The sequence below is a fragment of the Cryptomeria japonica genome, chromosome 1 (assembly GCF_030272615.1).
Source record: "Cryptomeria japonica chromosome 1, Sugi_1.0, whole genome shotgun sequence".
Classification (NCBI taxonomy): domain Eukaryota; kingdom Viridiplantae; phylum Streptophyta; class Pinopsida; order Cupressales; family Cupressaceae; genus Cryptomeria; species Cryptomeria japonica.
The window spans coordinates 239,219,208-239,236,421 of NC_081405.1; the positions used below are offsets into that span (position 1 = coordinate 239,219,208).

General features: G+C 34.2%; 1 protein-coding gene across 3 annotated transcripts in view; it reads right to left on the reverse strand.

Annotated features, from left to right (window-relative positions):
• Window positions 1–9,281: 9,281 nt before the first annotated feature.
• Window positions 9,282–17,214, reverse strand: part of LOC131050856 (monooxygenase 1) — a 48,938-nt gene continuing 41,005 nt past the window's right edge. The window contains exon 7 of one of the 3 annotated variants that reach the window (XM_059216954.1): window positions 9,282–9,584. In XM_059216954.1, coding sequence (XP_059072937.1) covers window positions 9,529–9,584 — 56 coding nt within the window. In that variant the 3' untranslated portion in view covers window positions 9,282–9,528. Of the gene's footprint in view, window positions 9,585–9,619; window positions 10,169–10,675; window positions 10,848–17,214 lie in introns of those variants that run through there. The other 2 variants (XM_057985152.2, XM_057985153.2) reach the window with 2 other exon arrangements.

A 17,214-nucleotide genomic window follows, 5' to 3' on the forward strand; every position in this document is an offset into this window, starting at 1 on the left:
TTGAAAATAGGAGATAAAGAAAGATCAGTAGGCAAATCAATTTTATATGCATTAGAACCATACTTAGCCAATATCTTGCAAGGACCTATATGCCTCATTTGAAGCTTGATGGGAAATCCCTTTTGCAATATAAACTTGTTCAAATGAACCATTACAAAGTCCCCTACTGAAAATTGAACATCCCTCTTTGATGCATCCACTCTAGCTTTCACTTTTTGTGAGGTATCTTGAAGAGTCTTTCTCACTTGCTCATGAACTTCCTTCATTGATTGGGCCATGTCATCTACTTTACCACTCTTTTTCTGCATGTTACCAAGATCCCTTAACTCCATGACACCCCTTAGGTGCATCCCATAAACAATCTCAAAGGGACTCGTACTAGTTGACCTGTTAACACTATCATTGTTTGCAAATTCTGCCTGATGGATGAGCTGATCCCAACTTTGGCCATATTCCTTTGTCAAACACCTTAAGAGGTTTCCAAGAGTCCTATTGACCACCTTAGTTTTCCCATCAGTCTGTGGGTGATAAGCTGAACCAAAAGAGAGATTAGTACCCAATCTTTTCCATAATGTCTTCCAAAAATGGCCAAGAAACTTAACATCTCTATCAAAAACAATGCTAGAAGGTAAACCATGGATTCTAATCACTTCCTTGAAAAAAAAATAGGCTATATGACTAGCATCATGCATAGTCTTGCAAATAATAAAGTGTGCCATTTTACTAAATCTATCCACAATCACAAAGATGCTATCAAAACCAGCTTGAGTCTTAGGTAAGCCTACTACAAAATCCATGCTAACACATTCCCAAGGCCTTGTAGGAATTGGAAGAGGCTGATAAAGACCAGCATTAGAAGTATTACCTTTTTCTTTCTAACAAACCAGACATTGCTCCACATACCTTCTGACATCTCGCTACATTTTAGGCCAATAATAGAAACATTGCACCAACTCCAATGTTTTGTTGAGACCAAAATGTCCACTCAAACACCCATTGTGCTTTTCTTGAATCAGATTCTCCCTCATTGAGCTTTTAGGAACACATAGCTGCCCACCTTTAAACAAAAAACCATTTTGCAAAGTATAATAAGCATATTCACTATGAAAATAATTATCAAATGCTTGGCAAACCTTATAGATGATTGCAAAATCTTCATCATTAGGATACATGTCTCTGAAGCATTCTATGCAAATACTCTAAACCTGTACTTCCTGTACTATTAGAAGCCTTCTACTCAAAGCATGTACTACTTTATTCAAAGTATAATCAGCATATTCACTATGAAAAGAATTATCAAATGTTTGGCAAACCTTATAGATGACTGCAAAATCTTCATCATTAGGATACATGTCTTTGAAGCATTCTTTGCCAATACTCTGAACCTATACTTCCTGTACTATTAGAAGCCTTCTACTCAAAGCATCTGCTACTTTATTGCATTGCCCTTTCTTGTGCTTAAGAGTAAAGTGTATGATTGTAAGTACTCAACCCATTTAACATGCCTATGATTTAACTTATCTTGTGAATTCAAGAAACTCAAAGCTTGATTATCTATATAAACAACAAACTCCTTTGGAAGCAAATAATGTATCCATTTTCTAAGTGCTTGAACTAAAGCATAGAGTTCCAAATCATAGGAAGAGTACTTCTTTTTAGCATCATTCAACTTTTCACTAAGAAAGCTATAGGTCTATTATCTTGACTCAACATTGCACCTACTGCAATATTACTAGCATCACATTCAATAGTAAATAACTTGTCAAAACTAGGAAGTATAAGCACTAGTTGAGAAGCAACCTCGGTTTTCAAAAGTTCAAACCCCTTATTTGCTGCATCTATCCACTGAAACTTTACCTTAGCTCCACCTTTTATAGTATCAAGCATTGGTGTACAAATCTCACTAAACCCTCTGATGAACTTCCTGTAGAACTGTGCTAAGCCATGAAAACTTCAAACATCACTTGCTGATTTGGGTGTAGGCCAATTTGTGATGGCTTCCACCTTGGTTTTATCCATTTTCAAATCTCCACCTGAGATCACAAAGCCAAGATAAACCAATTCCCGTTTCATAAAATCACACTTTTCCAAATTGATTGTCAGTTGTTCATCATATAACTTGTTCAAAACAATTTCAAGATGCTTCAAATGCTCTTCTTTAGCTTTACTGAATATTAATATGTCATCTAAGTACACCACTACAAATTTACTAATGAAATCATGCAACACTTCATTCATGAGTCTCATGAATGTACTTGGGGCATTAGAAAGACCAAATGGCATAACTAGCCACTCATAAAGACCCTCATTTGTTTTGAAAGTTGCTTTCCATTCATCACCTTCTTTTATCCTGATCTGGTGAAAACCACTTTTGAGGTCAATTTTTGTAAAATACTTGGCACCTCCCAAACAATCCATCAAATCCTCAATCCTTGGAATAGGAAATCTATACTTGATAGTGATTCTATTAATGGCTCTTGAATCTGTGCACAATCTCCATGTACCTCCTTTCTTAGGTGCTAAAACGACAGGTACTGCACAAGGACTTATGCTTTTCCTTATTAGATTTTGATCTAGGAGTTCTTGCACTTGTCTTGCTACTTCTTTGTTCTGTTCAGGTGTCATCTTATAGGTTGCTTTGTTTGGTAAAGAGGCTCCTGGTATGAAGTCTATTTGATGGCTAATGGCTCTAGGAGGTGGTAAGGTTGCAAGTGTTCCATCCCTTATGAAATCCTTAAAGTTATCAAGTATTTGCTGCACTTCTTGTGGTATCGCAACCTTCTTCTCCTTCTTTTCTTCTTTGGGTGTCACCATTAGTGCAAATCCCTCTCCTTTACCCTCTTCAAGTGTGTTAATAAACTCTTTCTCATTCACTATTAAAATATTTTGATTCTTTGAACTGCTGCCCTCTTTTTCTTCATTTATAGACTGAATTTTGTATGTAACACCATCTTTCTAAAATGAGTAGGAGTTCTTTTCACCATTGTGTATGGCTTTCCTATAAAATTTCCAAGGTCTACCAAGAAGTAGATGACAAGCATCCATTGGAAGAATATCACATAAGATCTTATCTTGATGCCCTCCTATAGTGAATTCTACCCATGTTTGTTCATTGACAAGAACATGTTGCTCCCTATTTAACCATGTGACTCTATAGGGATGTGTGTGAGGGATTCTTTCTAGTTTGAGTTTCATCACTACTTCTTCTAATACTATGTTATCTATGGATCCTGAATCAATGACCACCTTGCATACCTTTCCTATGATCTTGCACTTAATTCTGAACAATGACCTTCTTTGAATAGGTTCCTCCTTTATTGGCTCCTTTATCAAGACTCTTCTCATTATCAAACTCTCACCATCTTCTGATGTCAAGCTCACTTCATGAGCTTTGCTGCTTGCTACACTTTCTTGCATATAATTCACTTTTCTTTCACCTCCTTGTGATGAAGTGGGTTTCTCTGGACATCTGTAGGCAGGGTGTCCCAACTTCTGATAGTTTTAGCATTTCATGGTGGAGAAGTAGGACCCTCTTTCTAGTCCACTAGATCTACCTCTACCTAGGTTGCTAGATCCCCTTCCCCTATAGATGCTCTTGCTATATGAATCCCCACTTTTCTCAATAAATTTGGACTCTCCTTGGAATATTTGATCTCCTCTTCCCCCAAAACCTCCTCTATGGCCTCTACCATCTCTACCCCTACCTCTTCCTCTGTTGCTTTGTTCTTGCTTTTTCTTAATCTTCTCTTCCACTTTAAGTGCTAGTTGATAACACTTATCAACTGTTTGTGGACATAACAAACTCATCTCTTCATGTATGTTCCATCTCAGTCCATTCAAATACCTTGCTACTTTTATACTCTCATCCTCTATCACCTTGGATCTCATGCATAGTTTTTGAAACTCCTCAGTGTAGCTACTGACATCTAAGTCTTTTTGTCTCAAATTTTGTCTTTTCCTATGTAGTTGGATTTCACAGTCTTCAGGAAGATAGGTTTCTCTAATTTTGGCTACCATTGCTTTCTAGGTGGCTATTGGTTGTTTACCTTCTTTCACCCTTTCCTCTTGGATGAACTTCTACCAAGTTAAGGCTGCCCCTCTCAACCTTGATTTAGCTAATTTAACCTTTTGTGCTTCAGTTATTCCATCACATTCAAAATGGTTTTCCACGCCTTCAATCTATTCTATAAGAGCATATGGATCCATCTTTCCACTAAAATGAGCAACTCCCTCTAAGGTTTTACCACTCATAGCTCTCAAAGCTTTCAAGAATGGTTCTTGCTCAAGAACAGGGTTAGGTATGGGAATCTCATCTTCTATTGCTACCATTTTGCCCTTATCTCCAACCTTATCATGGGCTTCTTTAGTTTTAACTTCAACTTCAACCAGTTTGGTTGCTAGTTGCTCTAACTTCTCTCTGAGTGCTCAATTTTCTTCTTCTTGGTCTTCGACCTTCTTGGCTAACTCGGTATTTGTCACCATGTTTTCTTCTAAGGATTCTATTGATCCTAAGTCAATTTGTTTTCTCTTTTCACCTGAATCTTACTCATGCTCTGATACCACTATGATAGGGAGATTGAGTGAGAAGTTACTCAATGAGCCTAAATTGGTCTAATTGTCAAATGGACCCAAGGTTATGCTTTTTTTTGTATTCAACTTGTGTTTGGTAACATCAAACTCCAACACCCACACTTCTCCACAAGCAATCACCCTATTGTGTGTTATGCAACATTATTCTAGTTTGCTTCCTTGAGTTACTCAAGGTTACTCAAACCCTCCAACATAGGTCCACACCCCAAATTGGTGTCTTGACTGTCATGATTGGTTTAATTAGGTCCTTTGTGTGTATTTCAACTATTTTAACCAAATCAGGAAGGTTCATACATCATTTGGACAATCAGGTTCAACATTTGTGAAAACGGGGCTAAAAGGGCTATTAGCCCGTGGAGGGCTAATTGGGAGAATTTTGCTTGCATAGGGTAATGATGACCACAAAATTCACAAAACTTGACATGGATGGTGTCAATAAGGTGTAAAATCAAGGATTTTCACAGTTTGAGCCCCTGGGAAGTTGGAAGAATGATTGTCCATGTTTTTAGGCTATTAAGTAGGGTTTGAGAGGGTTTCAACCAAGTTACAAAGGATGTCACTCTTATACCACACACCAAGATTCCAAAATATTTTATAATCTCTGCCCCATCACTTTGAACTATTTTCTAACTCTTCCCTACACTGTCATTACACTAAACACTTGCCATACAACATTAAAATGATTAAGAAAAGCACTATCACTGTCAAACCACTATTTTTCCTGCACTTTGCAAGGTTATATTGCCATAGAAAACTTCATAAATGCATATATCAACCTCCAATCATCTTTTTTAGCCCTTTCACAAGATGCCAAAGTATGAATGTGTTCATAAAGCAAACTTGGATTCATAAAGGCATTAATTTCCCAAAACTGGGCACTTGCTGCCAGCTCCTACTTCAACACACTTGCAAGACGAAAGGTACATTGTTTTGAACTCCAAATGCATCCAAAACTCCTTAAATACTAGTGCAGAACTTTTCCTCAAGTTTGCTTACTCAAATTGGTCTTGAGCACAAACAAGTTTGGTCTTACTCACATTGCTAGCCAAATCCATCACCAATTTGCCTAGCATATGCTCAAAAACTCTTCTTTCTCACAACCCTGGCCAAAATGTGAAATATTTACACTATAAATGTGCCATAAAACTTGTCTAAGTCCACCCATGGGATCCCAAACCTGGATTTAGACAAGTTGATGCATTTTTGAGGCCCAAACCCTTGGCAGGGCAATCAAAAGCCAAAAATGAAACTAATTTCTACAATCAACTTCCAAATGCTTAACAAATGAAACTAATACACCAAATGCCTTGAATATGCATTAAGAACAATCTCCATCAAGTACAATATGGAAAGGAACTGTCCAGTATGGACTGTCACAAGAAAGAGAGTTCAAAAACCATTAAAAAGCTGGAATTCTTGTTATTTTCAATTGAGAATGTCTCCAAATACAATTGAAAACCCTATAAAAAGAAGAGGGAGGAATATTTATAGCACCATGAAGCATTTATGAGGTCCTATATGGACACAGAGCTGTAGGAGGTTTGCTTTTACAATCTTGTCTTAAAAATGATAACTTTTTCAAACAAGAAAGCAACTTTTGTTGCTCCAAATGATTTTTTTGAGAAAACTAACTTATCTATCCCTCCTAAAAACTTAGGAATGATTAATCACTCACAAAACATGTTCCAACACTTTCCCAACCATTTCTAGGCCTATAAGGCAATTTTTCACTTTTTAGCCCTTTTTGGCCTAGAAGCACAAAATTGACAATTCAAGCCCTAAGAAGCAAAACTTGATCTCTCAAGCACAAAATGAGATCAAACACCTATGAAATGACTAAAAACAACTATGACAACATTTAAAATCTAACAAGACACTTAAGCATGAAAAATACCAAAAAATGGAGAGTATAAGCAAAACTAGGTGCTCCTACACCACAATGCCTTTGCCAAATGTATCAGAGCCTATGTCCTAAAGGACAACGCTTTCACTAAATAAGGCAGAACTTATGAAAGATAATTAGCACATAATATACAAAGATTAGCACATAAGACCTCAAACATGGAAAAATTAGAAACACGACTAGTCCAGAAAATTATAAAGACTTTCCAAGACACAGAAATCACAATAAATTGAGATGCAAGAGAAAATAGAAGCCAAAGAGCTTAAAAACACATCAAGAAAGAAATTGGGGTATGAGATCAATAAAAAATCTCAGACAAAGAGAGAGGAATAAATAATCAATTTACAGAGAGAAATAACAGGGCTTCTCCCAATCGCACGGATAACAAATACACCTCAAAATACAAATGCCACTCTCTCAAAAGCATTATAGTCTAGAATACCAAAGATGTAAAGACGTAAATTATTCTAGATCAAAATAAGACATAATATACTCTTTATTCATAAATAAACTAAATAAATCAGATAATAAGTCTATTTCATTCAAAAATTTAATCCAAGCTTGTTAAATCGAAATAATAATAATCTATCAACATCTCATTACATATCTTTATACCATGTTTAGGTTTTTTATTGCCATAAGTATAATCAAAACATAAAAAGAAAGAGAGAGCATCTATTGATCTCCAATCTAAGTCGCTTCAATTCAGTCCTTCGAATGCAAACGAGAACAAGAATCAGGCACTTTTTCCGCCCAACCTTGAAGCTTACGCTTCCCCAAAATTCTTGGTCAATCAAGACCCGACCCTGCATGGATTGCTTAGCAAAATAATTTGAAAGACAAGATGGAATCTGGTTCCTACCTAGATGATACATGCATTTTCATTTTTCTAATTCTAATAAGAAACAAGCAAGATCAATCAAGGATATGGTAGATAGCATAAATAAAAGAACTCCATCTATTTCAATGGTTTATTCAATTGGATTACTCAGCCGAGTATAATTCCATGCATAGCAAAAATAGATAGTTTGGAAAAGCAAACTATTCTCTCTAGGATTCCATATTCGGCACCCGTCCCGGAAGGTAACTTTCCCCATACACAAGCCTATCTAGTTGGGTTGATAAAAATCAAGAATACAATTTTATAAAGAAAACAATCTTTTTGTCTAAGAGAATTAACAACATTCCTATTACTTTTGTTCATAAATAAAACATTCTTTCATGGAAGTACATTCACACATATATGAAAACAATCTTTCATTGATTAACTATCACACAAATTTGATAAGAAAACATAATTTTATTTCTAAATCAAAAGTAAATCAACTAAATTTAAAATGAAAGAAGGTGTAGTGGAAGTATGAATCTTTTCATATAAATGAGTTATATTGAGTACACATTCTTTACAAGATTAAATATTGTAACCCATAAGCACTAAATACCATTCTTTAACAATTAATCATGCATTTCATAGTTATTTCATCACATGTACCTCATAATATATTCCCCTCTATGTCTATTCAAAATAATATTAAAACAAATTTAATCTAATCATAGAAAGTCTTAATCAAATCCCATTCTACTAACCATTGCACTATTTTATGACTTTCTCATTATCATTTCTAAATGCATATAGACCAAAAATGGAAGTAGATCCTACCTCCTTATGCTTTGATACTGGCTTGAGGTGAAGATCTCGCTTTCCTCCTCTATATCTGCCTACTCCTCCCTTGGATGATGGTTCACAATACTCTGTCGATTCTTCCACTATTCCTCTCCTCTATTTCCTTTCTATTCTTCTTTCTATCTCTTCTCTATAATTCCCTCTCTAATCTCTCTTGTCGATCTTCTATGTTCTACCTTTCTAATCCTCTTCCTATCTTGTTCTGTCTATTCTCTCGAACCTTTGCTACTACTTATACTATTTTCCCTCTACATTAGCTGCTGCATCTTAGGCTTAGACCTAGCTATGACTTTGATACCTTAGCTATACACTAAAGATTCCCTTAGATTAGAACTCAACTTACTGCATATTTGGCAATCAAACTGGCTTCTATGGTTGATAGGTCTCTCACTCATCTCCTCCATGTCTATTCCTTTCCTAGACTTAGCAAGAGTTCAGTTTAACCAACTATGCATGATAGACAGTCACTGATCTTCCTACCTCTCATCTAACTGCCTTGTTGACACCTCTATGGTTTCTAGGACTTTGACTGTTGTTCCCTGCAGTTGTGGTGAGCTGAGTCAACCTCCTCTCGCCATGGATTGTGGAGCGACTTCACAGCTATCACTGTGATGGAGAAGGAGTTAACTGCAAGTTTGAAGAGCACTATGTGCCAAGTCGCCTCCCCCAAAGGTCATGTGCCACCATGTGGAAGGAGTTGACTACAGATAGGATAAGTCGACTATCGACTTCTAGTAGTCGATAACCAACCCACCACCTTTGCATAAACAATAATATAAATCGCATAAATCATGTTAATACAAATAATTTTATATTTAATAATATATATACATTGCATTTAATTATTAAATGTTTAAAATGAAAACCTAATTAAAACATTTAAGATATTTAATAAATTAATTATATATATATAATATATATAACATCTGATTTTCTATTTGTAAAAATGTTTAAATATGATAATATATATTCATGCGTACTAATTAATCTATCATTTCGAATTGACAAGATTATTTTAATAACTTTAAAATACAACATAAATGATAAAACAATTATTGAAATTTCATGCATACGAAATCCATATAATTGTAAACACATCAATCATAAATAAAATTATATTTGCATTCTCTTATGCTAGAACACTAAATCATCTTTAATAAGAACGTTAAGTCGATATGTTCATAACTCTAAATATCCATCTAATTTTCACTTTTATAGACGAAATGAATGTAACGACTACCAATTAATCAAATCATTTTATTCAAAATAATGCATCGACGAATTCATAAATGCACAAACAAACTTTTCCATTGTGGTGTGTGAGATTCCTCTAGTCTACCGACGTCATAAGCTAAAACAACTCTACCTGAGTCTTGTTCTCACCTTCATTTTTTTGTTCACATGTTCCTGCATTACTTGCACTCAATAATTCATCAATAATGACAATCCCCAATAAAGATAATACTAGCCATCTAATTTCATATTGCATGAGTAAAGTACACAAATCATTTCTTATCATTTGCATACAAACTGCATTATCATCGAAATAAATGTTCATATTCATTCCAATTTCTATTCATAATAAAAAGCCTACATTATTTTCCTAATAACAAATGCCACTCTCTCAAAAGCATTATAGTCCAGAATACTAAAGATAAACATAGCATATAAAAGACAATGGTAGAAGCCATATATGAAAAAACACAAACAACAAGATTCATTGAATAAATATAAATTCTCCCCCAAACCTTATGATATAACTTTATAAATCTTATTCATAATAATTTATTCTCCCCACAGACAAATCTATCCATGCACAAAGCATACAGTGTTTCCTAGAAAACAAAATTGCAGAGAAGGAGAAAACTTTACCAACTTGGAAAATTGATGTGATGGCAAATTGAAGCTGAAGAAGAGCAAATCCAAATCCAAAGCCCAACAAGACAAATCCAAGCAAATGCAAAATTCTCCAAGTTGTAGAAAAAAAACTCCTGAAAAGCCAACCCGACAAAATGCTCAGGGAGCACAATAAATAAATTCCGTACAAAAACTATAGAACATGTCCGCTCATGAAAAATAATATCAAATATAATATTATTTACTTACCCCGAAATATCAACCAATATGAATATAGGGTAGGTAAGCTTTATAATATTTATTTACCCAATTAGTAACAAAGGGAATAATAATAATAATATAATAACCAATAACAATTAAATAATAAATCAAGGCCCAATTAAATAAATCAAGGGCAATTTTAAATAAGTGCCACAATTAAATGTAAGGCCACAAATATATATAAAATCATAACCAACATTATGAATACTATTTAAATAATAAATAAATAATCAATTAAACACTAAATCAATTAAATAAATACAAAAGCACCAATTAAATATAAACCAATAAATCAATAAAACATTAATCAAATAATATTAATAAATCATCCAATTAAAATATCAAATCCAAATATTAATTTAATTCAGTTGAACTATATGAATCAATTATTAATTAATTAAATAATCAAATTGTCACAATGCCACAACTCAAGATACTAACATGACGACTCACACCAAGGTACTCAACTAACAAGGATGACAACTTAAACCTAGAGTGTGTAGAGAGAACTCATGTCATCTCCATTCAACTTGCCTGAAGACATGCTCAGACCTGTGAAGCCAGGTGGAGTCGATGTTTAGTACTTGCAATCATGTCACCATCAATACACGTACAACAACATATATAATAATATATCATAAATGATTAGACAAGTGATAGAGAATTGCAACATCATATCATACTTGCAATGAGTTGTATGACATCATCCCTATCACAAATACAATAATAAGATAATCACACACATCATAACACCATCTCATCACATATAATCATGAAGCGAGGTTAGCATCAACAAGATATCCTCATAAATAATATATAATGAGTGCATGAAAGTTACCAAATGTAAGTCCATCCATCAGAATAATCTAGAAAGTATCGAGTGTAAATATAGAAATATCTAGTATCATCAATAAGCATCCAAACATAGATAGAGTCATAGATATAAATCAAAACATCATCAAATAGTCTAGGCAAGTCTATTGATGCATAAACAAAAGGTGAAACAAGGAGGGGCACTACATCCTCCCCCTCTAAAACTCGACTTACTCTTGGAAGTTGCAAAGGTTAGGGTGAAGACACACACACATTAGTCTAAAACTTCCTTTGAACACAACCAAATTATATCTTTCCTAAATAACAATTACAACAATATACCTAATCTTCTCACTAAAGAATTCATCAATCCTTAAAACATCTTAATTCAAGCATTTTCCTAATCTTGAGGTAAAATAATAGCAGCACAAGTTCCCTTTCTATGCTTCAAAGATTCAAATTAATGCATTGCACAAGAGGTAGAACAAGACACATCACCCTTACTAGTTACAATGAGCATTCTAATTTGTTAAAATAATTCCAGAGATCATCATCTAGCAACATTTTGCGAGACAAAACAATAAATCTTGTCACCGAGTTAGCATGTATAAGAAAAAATCACAATAATTCACACCATTCAAGCATGAAAACACTCATTATCATTTAGTTGCTCACAATTAAGAAGATGTATATATATTTTACACAACATTTTACATATAGGCACATCCTTATATTATTGAAGAAGCCATGCCATACACCTATATGAGTGAAAATTTAATAAAATAAGCTTCCTTCAAGACCCAATAAAATCAAAATATCCCAAAATTTTCAGAAATCTATATCCCATAAACTCAAGAGAAAAGAAGATTACGACATTCAACATCTTAGTCTCCACATCAAAGCACCAATCATGAAGCACAACACCATCTCAACTAAGAAGAAGGAATGCATATCACTACTTGATACAAAGATTCAATGCATATGTCATCTAATCAAATCATTCAAAGGAACCCTTACCCATTAATTATACATGATATATACATAAGCAATCATAGAAGACAAGAAATCAATAGTTCGTTTACATTTAACTATTTCAGATATTATAAACTTCTCAAATCCAAATGTACTTCTATCTAACATTTCATAAAATCCAGAAAGTTACCAATACATTTCATCCTATTAACATATTTCATTTACTCAACTAATATCAACATTATCTAATTGTTCACTAAGTCTAGTGCACTTCTCTACGGTGTCCTCCCTCACACACACTATTAGAGGTTCAAAATGAAAATGATAGGGACTACACATATCACAGTCGAGGGCCCACAATACTTCAGCGATTAGAATGACCACTATAGACAACAACAAAAAGAGAAAGTCCAAAAATAAAAGATCATCAAATTCAATTGTTAAATCATGAAAAATTGATAGTGAAATCAACAAGAAATAAAGAGTGACAAGTGCCACCCAAATGAACAAAATAGATACAAAAAGAATTTAGAAATCCAAAATCATATTAACTCCAACAATACTTCATACAAATCACCAAATAACTCAAGGAAATATATCCAACTTATCCAAAACTACATCACAAGGTGACCAATATCAGTCGCACCAAAGGGAGTAACTGCTACACAACATCTAAGGGTACAATCCCCCAAATGTGTTAGAGAGTGCACACTAGACATTTAAAACCATAAGCTTATTTGTATATCTATATTCATTTTATCAATTCAATGTAATCCAATCTTTTACAAAAGTCTAGGAAAATATTCCTTATGAAAGAAGACATGCAAAAGGAATGAATAAACATACTACACACAATATGATTTCTAGAAAGGATTAGGGAGAGAACACGAAACATAGAAATCTAAAATCGCCAAGATTCCAATGTCTTTTTCAACATAAATTTCAAAGAACAACAAAAGTCAAAGATAACATTGTAGCACTTCACGCAAGACTAAGAGCAACAACCTTAACTAGAGATCCCAGTGTTCGCAACACGGGCTCTGATACTAGATGTAATGCTCGCCAAAATACCTTAGAGAAATTAATAATCTAACATGCACATATAGGACCATGTACATTCCCACCACGGTCCTAACGACTTTTCTCCAAATTTGTAGGGCAGATCCGTATCAGTCTAATTAGCTCAGATCCAAAGTTACAACACTATCTCGAACTGGTAGCTCCTCATTTCACTCATTTCCTCTCTCTTTTTCACATAGTCAACAAGTCAACTTTCTCATTTACAAAAGAGGGTAAATCACACTTCAACCCTTGCAATCCACTTGGAATTCACATCCTTCTTTCCCTTAGATTTGGATCTAGTGGATTCAAGCCCCTCTTTTGAATGTAAAGTATCTCCCAAGTGAAAATCATCCTAGTGGCTTCCGAAAATCATCCTAGTGGCTTCCTTTCTCTCTCCTAGGTGGAGAGTCACTAGGATCCAATTTTCCACTTTACATTTTGGTGAACCCGACATCTTACACATTAATTCTGATTTCTCATTATTAGATCTGATTAATTGCAATTTGAATTTCAAATTTTCATTTTCAAGTTTGATCTATTTGCAAATTTTAGAGGTTAATTGCATAAAAACCCTAATTTTTCATTTTGAGAAAATTAAGCTTGTGAAGTGTACAATTTTAATTGCTTGTTTCAAATCTTTTTTTTATTTCAAAATTGCAATTCAAATATGTCTCTTTATTCTAAAAATTTAGTGGTTAAATCATAAAACCCTAATTTTAAGATTCTTCTATTTTCAACCTTTGACAACAAGTTTGACCGATCTAGACATCTCCAAATTGGCTATTTTTTTGAATTCCGCATTAAAATCATAATTTCTGTCATCCCTGAAATTTTCAAAAAAAGTTGGTCGGACTGTGTGCGCTCCCGCCACGGTCCTTGACTTTTTTCCCAAAATTTTGGGAGACAGAATTGGCTGTATTTTTCTGCTCAAATCTATAAAATCAGTGTACTTTATCAATTTTAACACTCTCTAAGGTCAAACACAAATTCAAATCTTAAAATTAATTTTCATAGAAAGGTCCCAATTTTAGATATGCTTTTCCGACAAATTCAGATTTTAATTAAGGGACTTTCAATGGCAATTAATAAATTGGATTTACTTGCTCTTTCACATGTGATTACATTGCTTTTTGCATATATTTACTACAATCATGTGTCGGATAAGAGTTTCTTTCATTTCTGGTTTCTTCTCTTTATTCATAGCACTTGGTCATATGGTGTTGTTAGGATTTCCAAATTATTTTCTTTTCAATTAGATCTTAAAACTTTCATGTTGCATTATGGTGATTTTATTAACAAAATGCATTTCCTATTTTAATCACCTTAAAGATTTTGTGGACCTTAAACCTAGAAATCCTAACCTTTGTACCTCTCCTAGGGTATCTTGTGTGGATGAAATAAGATCTAATGCTTTACCCAATGATCTTTCTAAAAGAGAGTAAGCATTGGAAATTAATATGGACCCATCTTCTTCTCATACACATATCCTTGAGAAAGAGGGGCAAAATAAAAACATCAACATTCTCACATCTTTAGATCCTCCTTATTCTCTTAAGACCTATCTTCAACATCAAAGTCTATGTAGGGCGGATGATGTCATGCGGTTTATTCATGACCTTTCCCCTCACATAGAAATCACTAAAAATGAGCTTTTAGATGATGAAGATGTTCCTCCCCAATCTTCTAAAAGGATAAGCTTGATAAAGGAAAAGAGATTGTCATTTCACATGATACTCCTCCTTCATCTACAAATCCTTTTCTACCTCCTTACACATCAGATTTCAAAGAAATTCATGATCTTGTTACTCCATCTAGTCAATTGCAACATTCTTATAGTCGTGGCTTTCATATAATTACACAACATGGTTTTAAAGGACAAGGAACTGGGAAATTTGAGCATGGAATTTGTGTACCTATAAATCCTCCTACACAAACTACTACAAGAGGCCTAGGAAGTAGTACCTCTCTTTCTATGGACAAATTCCTTTGGCTTCAAAACTTTAAAGATTACCTTCAAAAATAACAAATCAAGAGAGCCGGCAAGAATGATTCTTCTTCAAAGCATCATTTTTGTTCATTTCATCAAACCCATGACCATAATGTTGATGATTGCCCCAATTTTCAAAAATCTATTCAAGATGGCATATATAGTGGCAAAATTAGAATTGTGGATAATGAAACTTCTTCTCCTAACAAACCCTCTCCTTCATGGAAAGACGATATTTATCATCCTGATAGATTAGCTACAAGAATCTATTGGAGATTGAAATATGACAAGAACATTTCCTTTCCTCCTCAAAATAAAAAATAAAAATCTTAAGGAAGTGAAAGGTATTGAATATTGCATTTTTCATGATTCATATTCACATTCTCTTGGAAAATGTTATGCATTTAAGAAATTTGTTCAACTACAATATGATCTTGCACACATTTGTCTCACAGAAGATCTAGTTGTATTTTTTAGTAAAAACATAGTGCCTTAGCACTTCTTTTCCCTTCATGTCGATATTCACCCTATGACATAATTAGCCCATCTAACAGGGGCTCTTTATCATTAGTGGTGGTATTATTTCACTTTAACATACTTTGGGGCAACAACATGAATTCTATTTTTCTTCTTCTTTCTATACATTTATCTCTATCTTTGTGCATGATTCATTATTAGATCTCTTTTCTTGCATAGGGTTATTCTTATGTGAGCATATAATTGTTCTTTGGTTTCTCTCTTTGCTCGAAGAAGGGAATCTCTAATGAGAACTACACTTCTTCTCTTTCCTTCATTATTTTGGAAATCTTACCTCTTCTATGGTTTCGATTATTCGCAAGTATGATATGCCCCTTAGCAGGGAATGATCCCTTGAGAAGTATGTATCCCTTCCTTGAAAGGATTTGTTCCACTAGGACGACATATCACTTAAAACTAATCACCATCAGAAAATGTGTAATGTTTCTCATTGTTTTCCTCACTTGGGGGACAAGGATTTTCACTCCTTTCCCTTTCTTTCTTTCTTATTTATCATTATTTCTTTTAGGGGCTGCATTTTTCCTATGTGATTATCATTTCTTACAATGATATGATTTTATGATTAATCCTCCTTGGGGAATATATGATGTTTTTTCTTTCTTCCGTTAAAAGGTTACCACTTCTTGAGACATGTATTTTACATTTACTGATGTCTTTTCTTGCATGTGTTCATGTGAGTTCATTGCACATTTGCTTATGTTTAATCTCTCTCTAGTAGATTATGTAAGCTCTTCTCATTTTCCCTTAGCTTGGGGGGCAATTATCCTTCTCTCTCTCTTTCTCTAGGGATCCACTTTACCCTATTAAGTGGATGGTGTGAGTTATATTACTTGATGTCATTCCTTGTGCACAATTGTTGGTTATTGGCTCAAGGATTCTCTCTTATACAAGAAGTGTTAGTCCTTGACTATGACCTCTTTTACACTTGGTAATGTTTATCTACGATAAACTCAACCATCTCTCTGGGGGCTAAACGTGAGTCATCCCTCATCAAGAATCCCTTTCACCTAGAAATAGGAGGAAGTATTGCATTCCTGTTATTTCCTTTTCTTGTTCTAGAAGATGTTATATTTGTCTAAGACGACTCCTCTTGGGGATAGATGTCTTTTGAATAGATATCTCTTCTCCTCCAAGGATCACCTTTGCACTTACAACAAGATATCTCTTTTCAACTCTCTTACCCTTACTTGAAGAGTATTCCTTCTCTTGCTTGGATTTATGACATTGTTGCATAGCAGATATCTTCTTTGTGATGAAGGTAGGTATCCTTGTTCTAGTTTCCTTAAGATATCAACATAAACCTATGTTGACATCTTAAGGGGGGGGCACCCACATTTCTCCTTTGTACTATACTTCTCTCATGCATTGTACAGTGGGACATTCTTGGAACCAGAGGGAAGCCTCTTAGAGCAAGGTGTCATCACTTTTCTTGTACAATGGGACATTCTTGGAAGTAGAGGGAAGCCTCTTAGAGAAAGGTGTAATCACTTTTCTTGTATAGTGGAACATTCTTGGAACTAGAGGGAGGCCTCTTAGAGAAAGATGTTG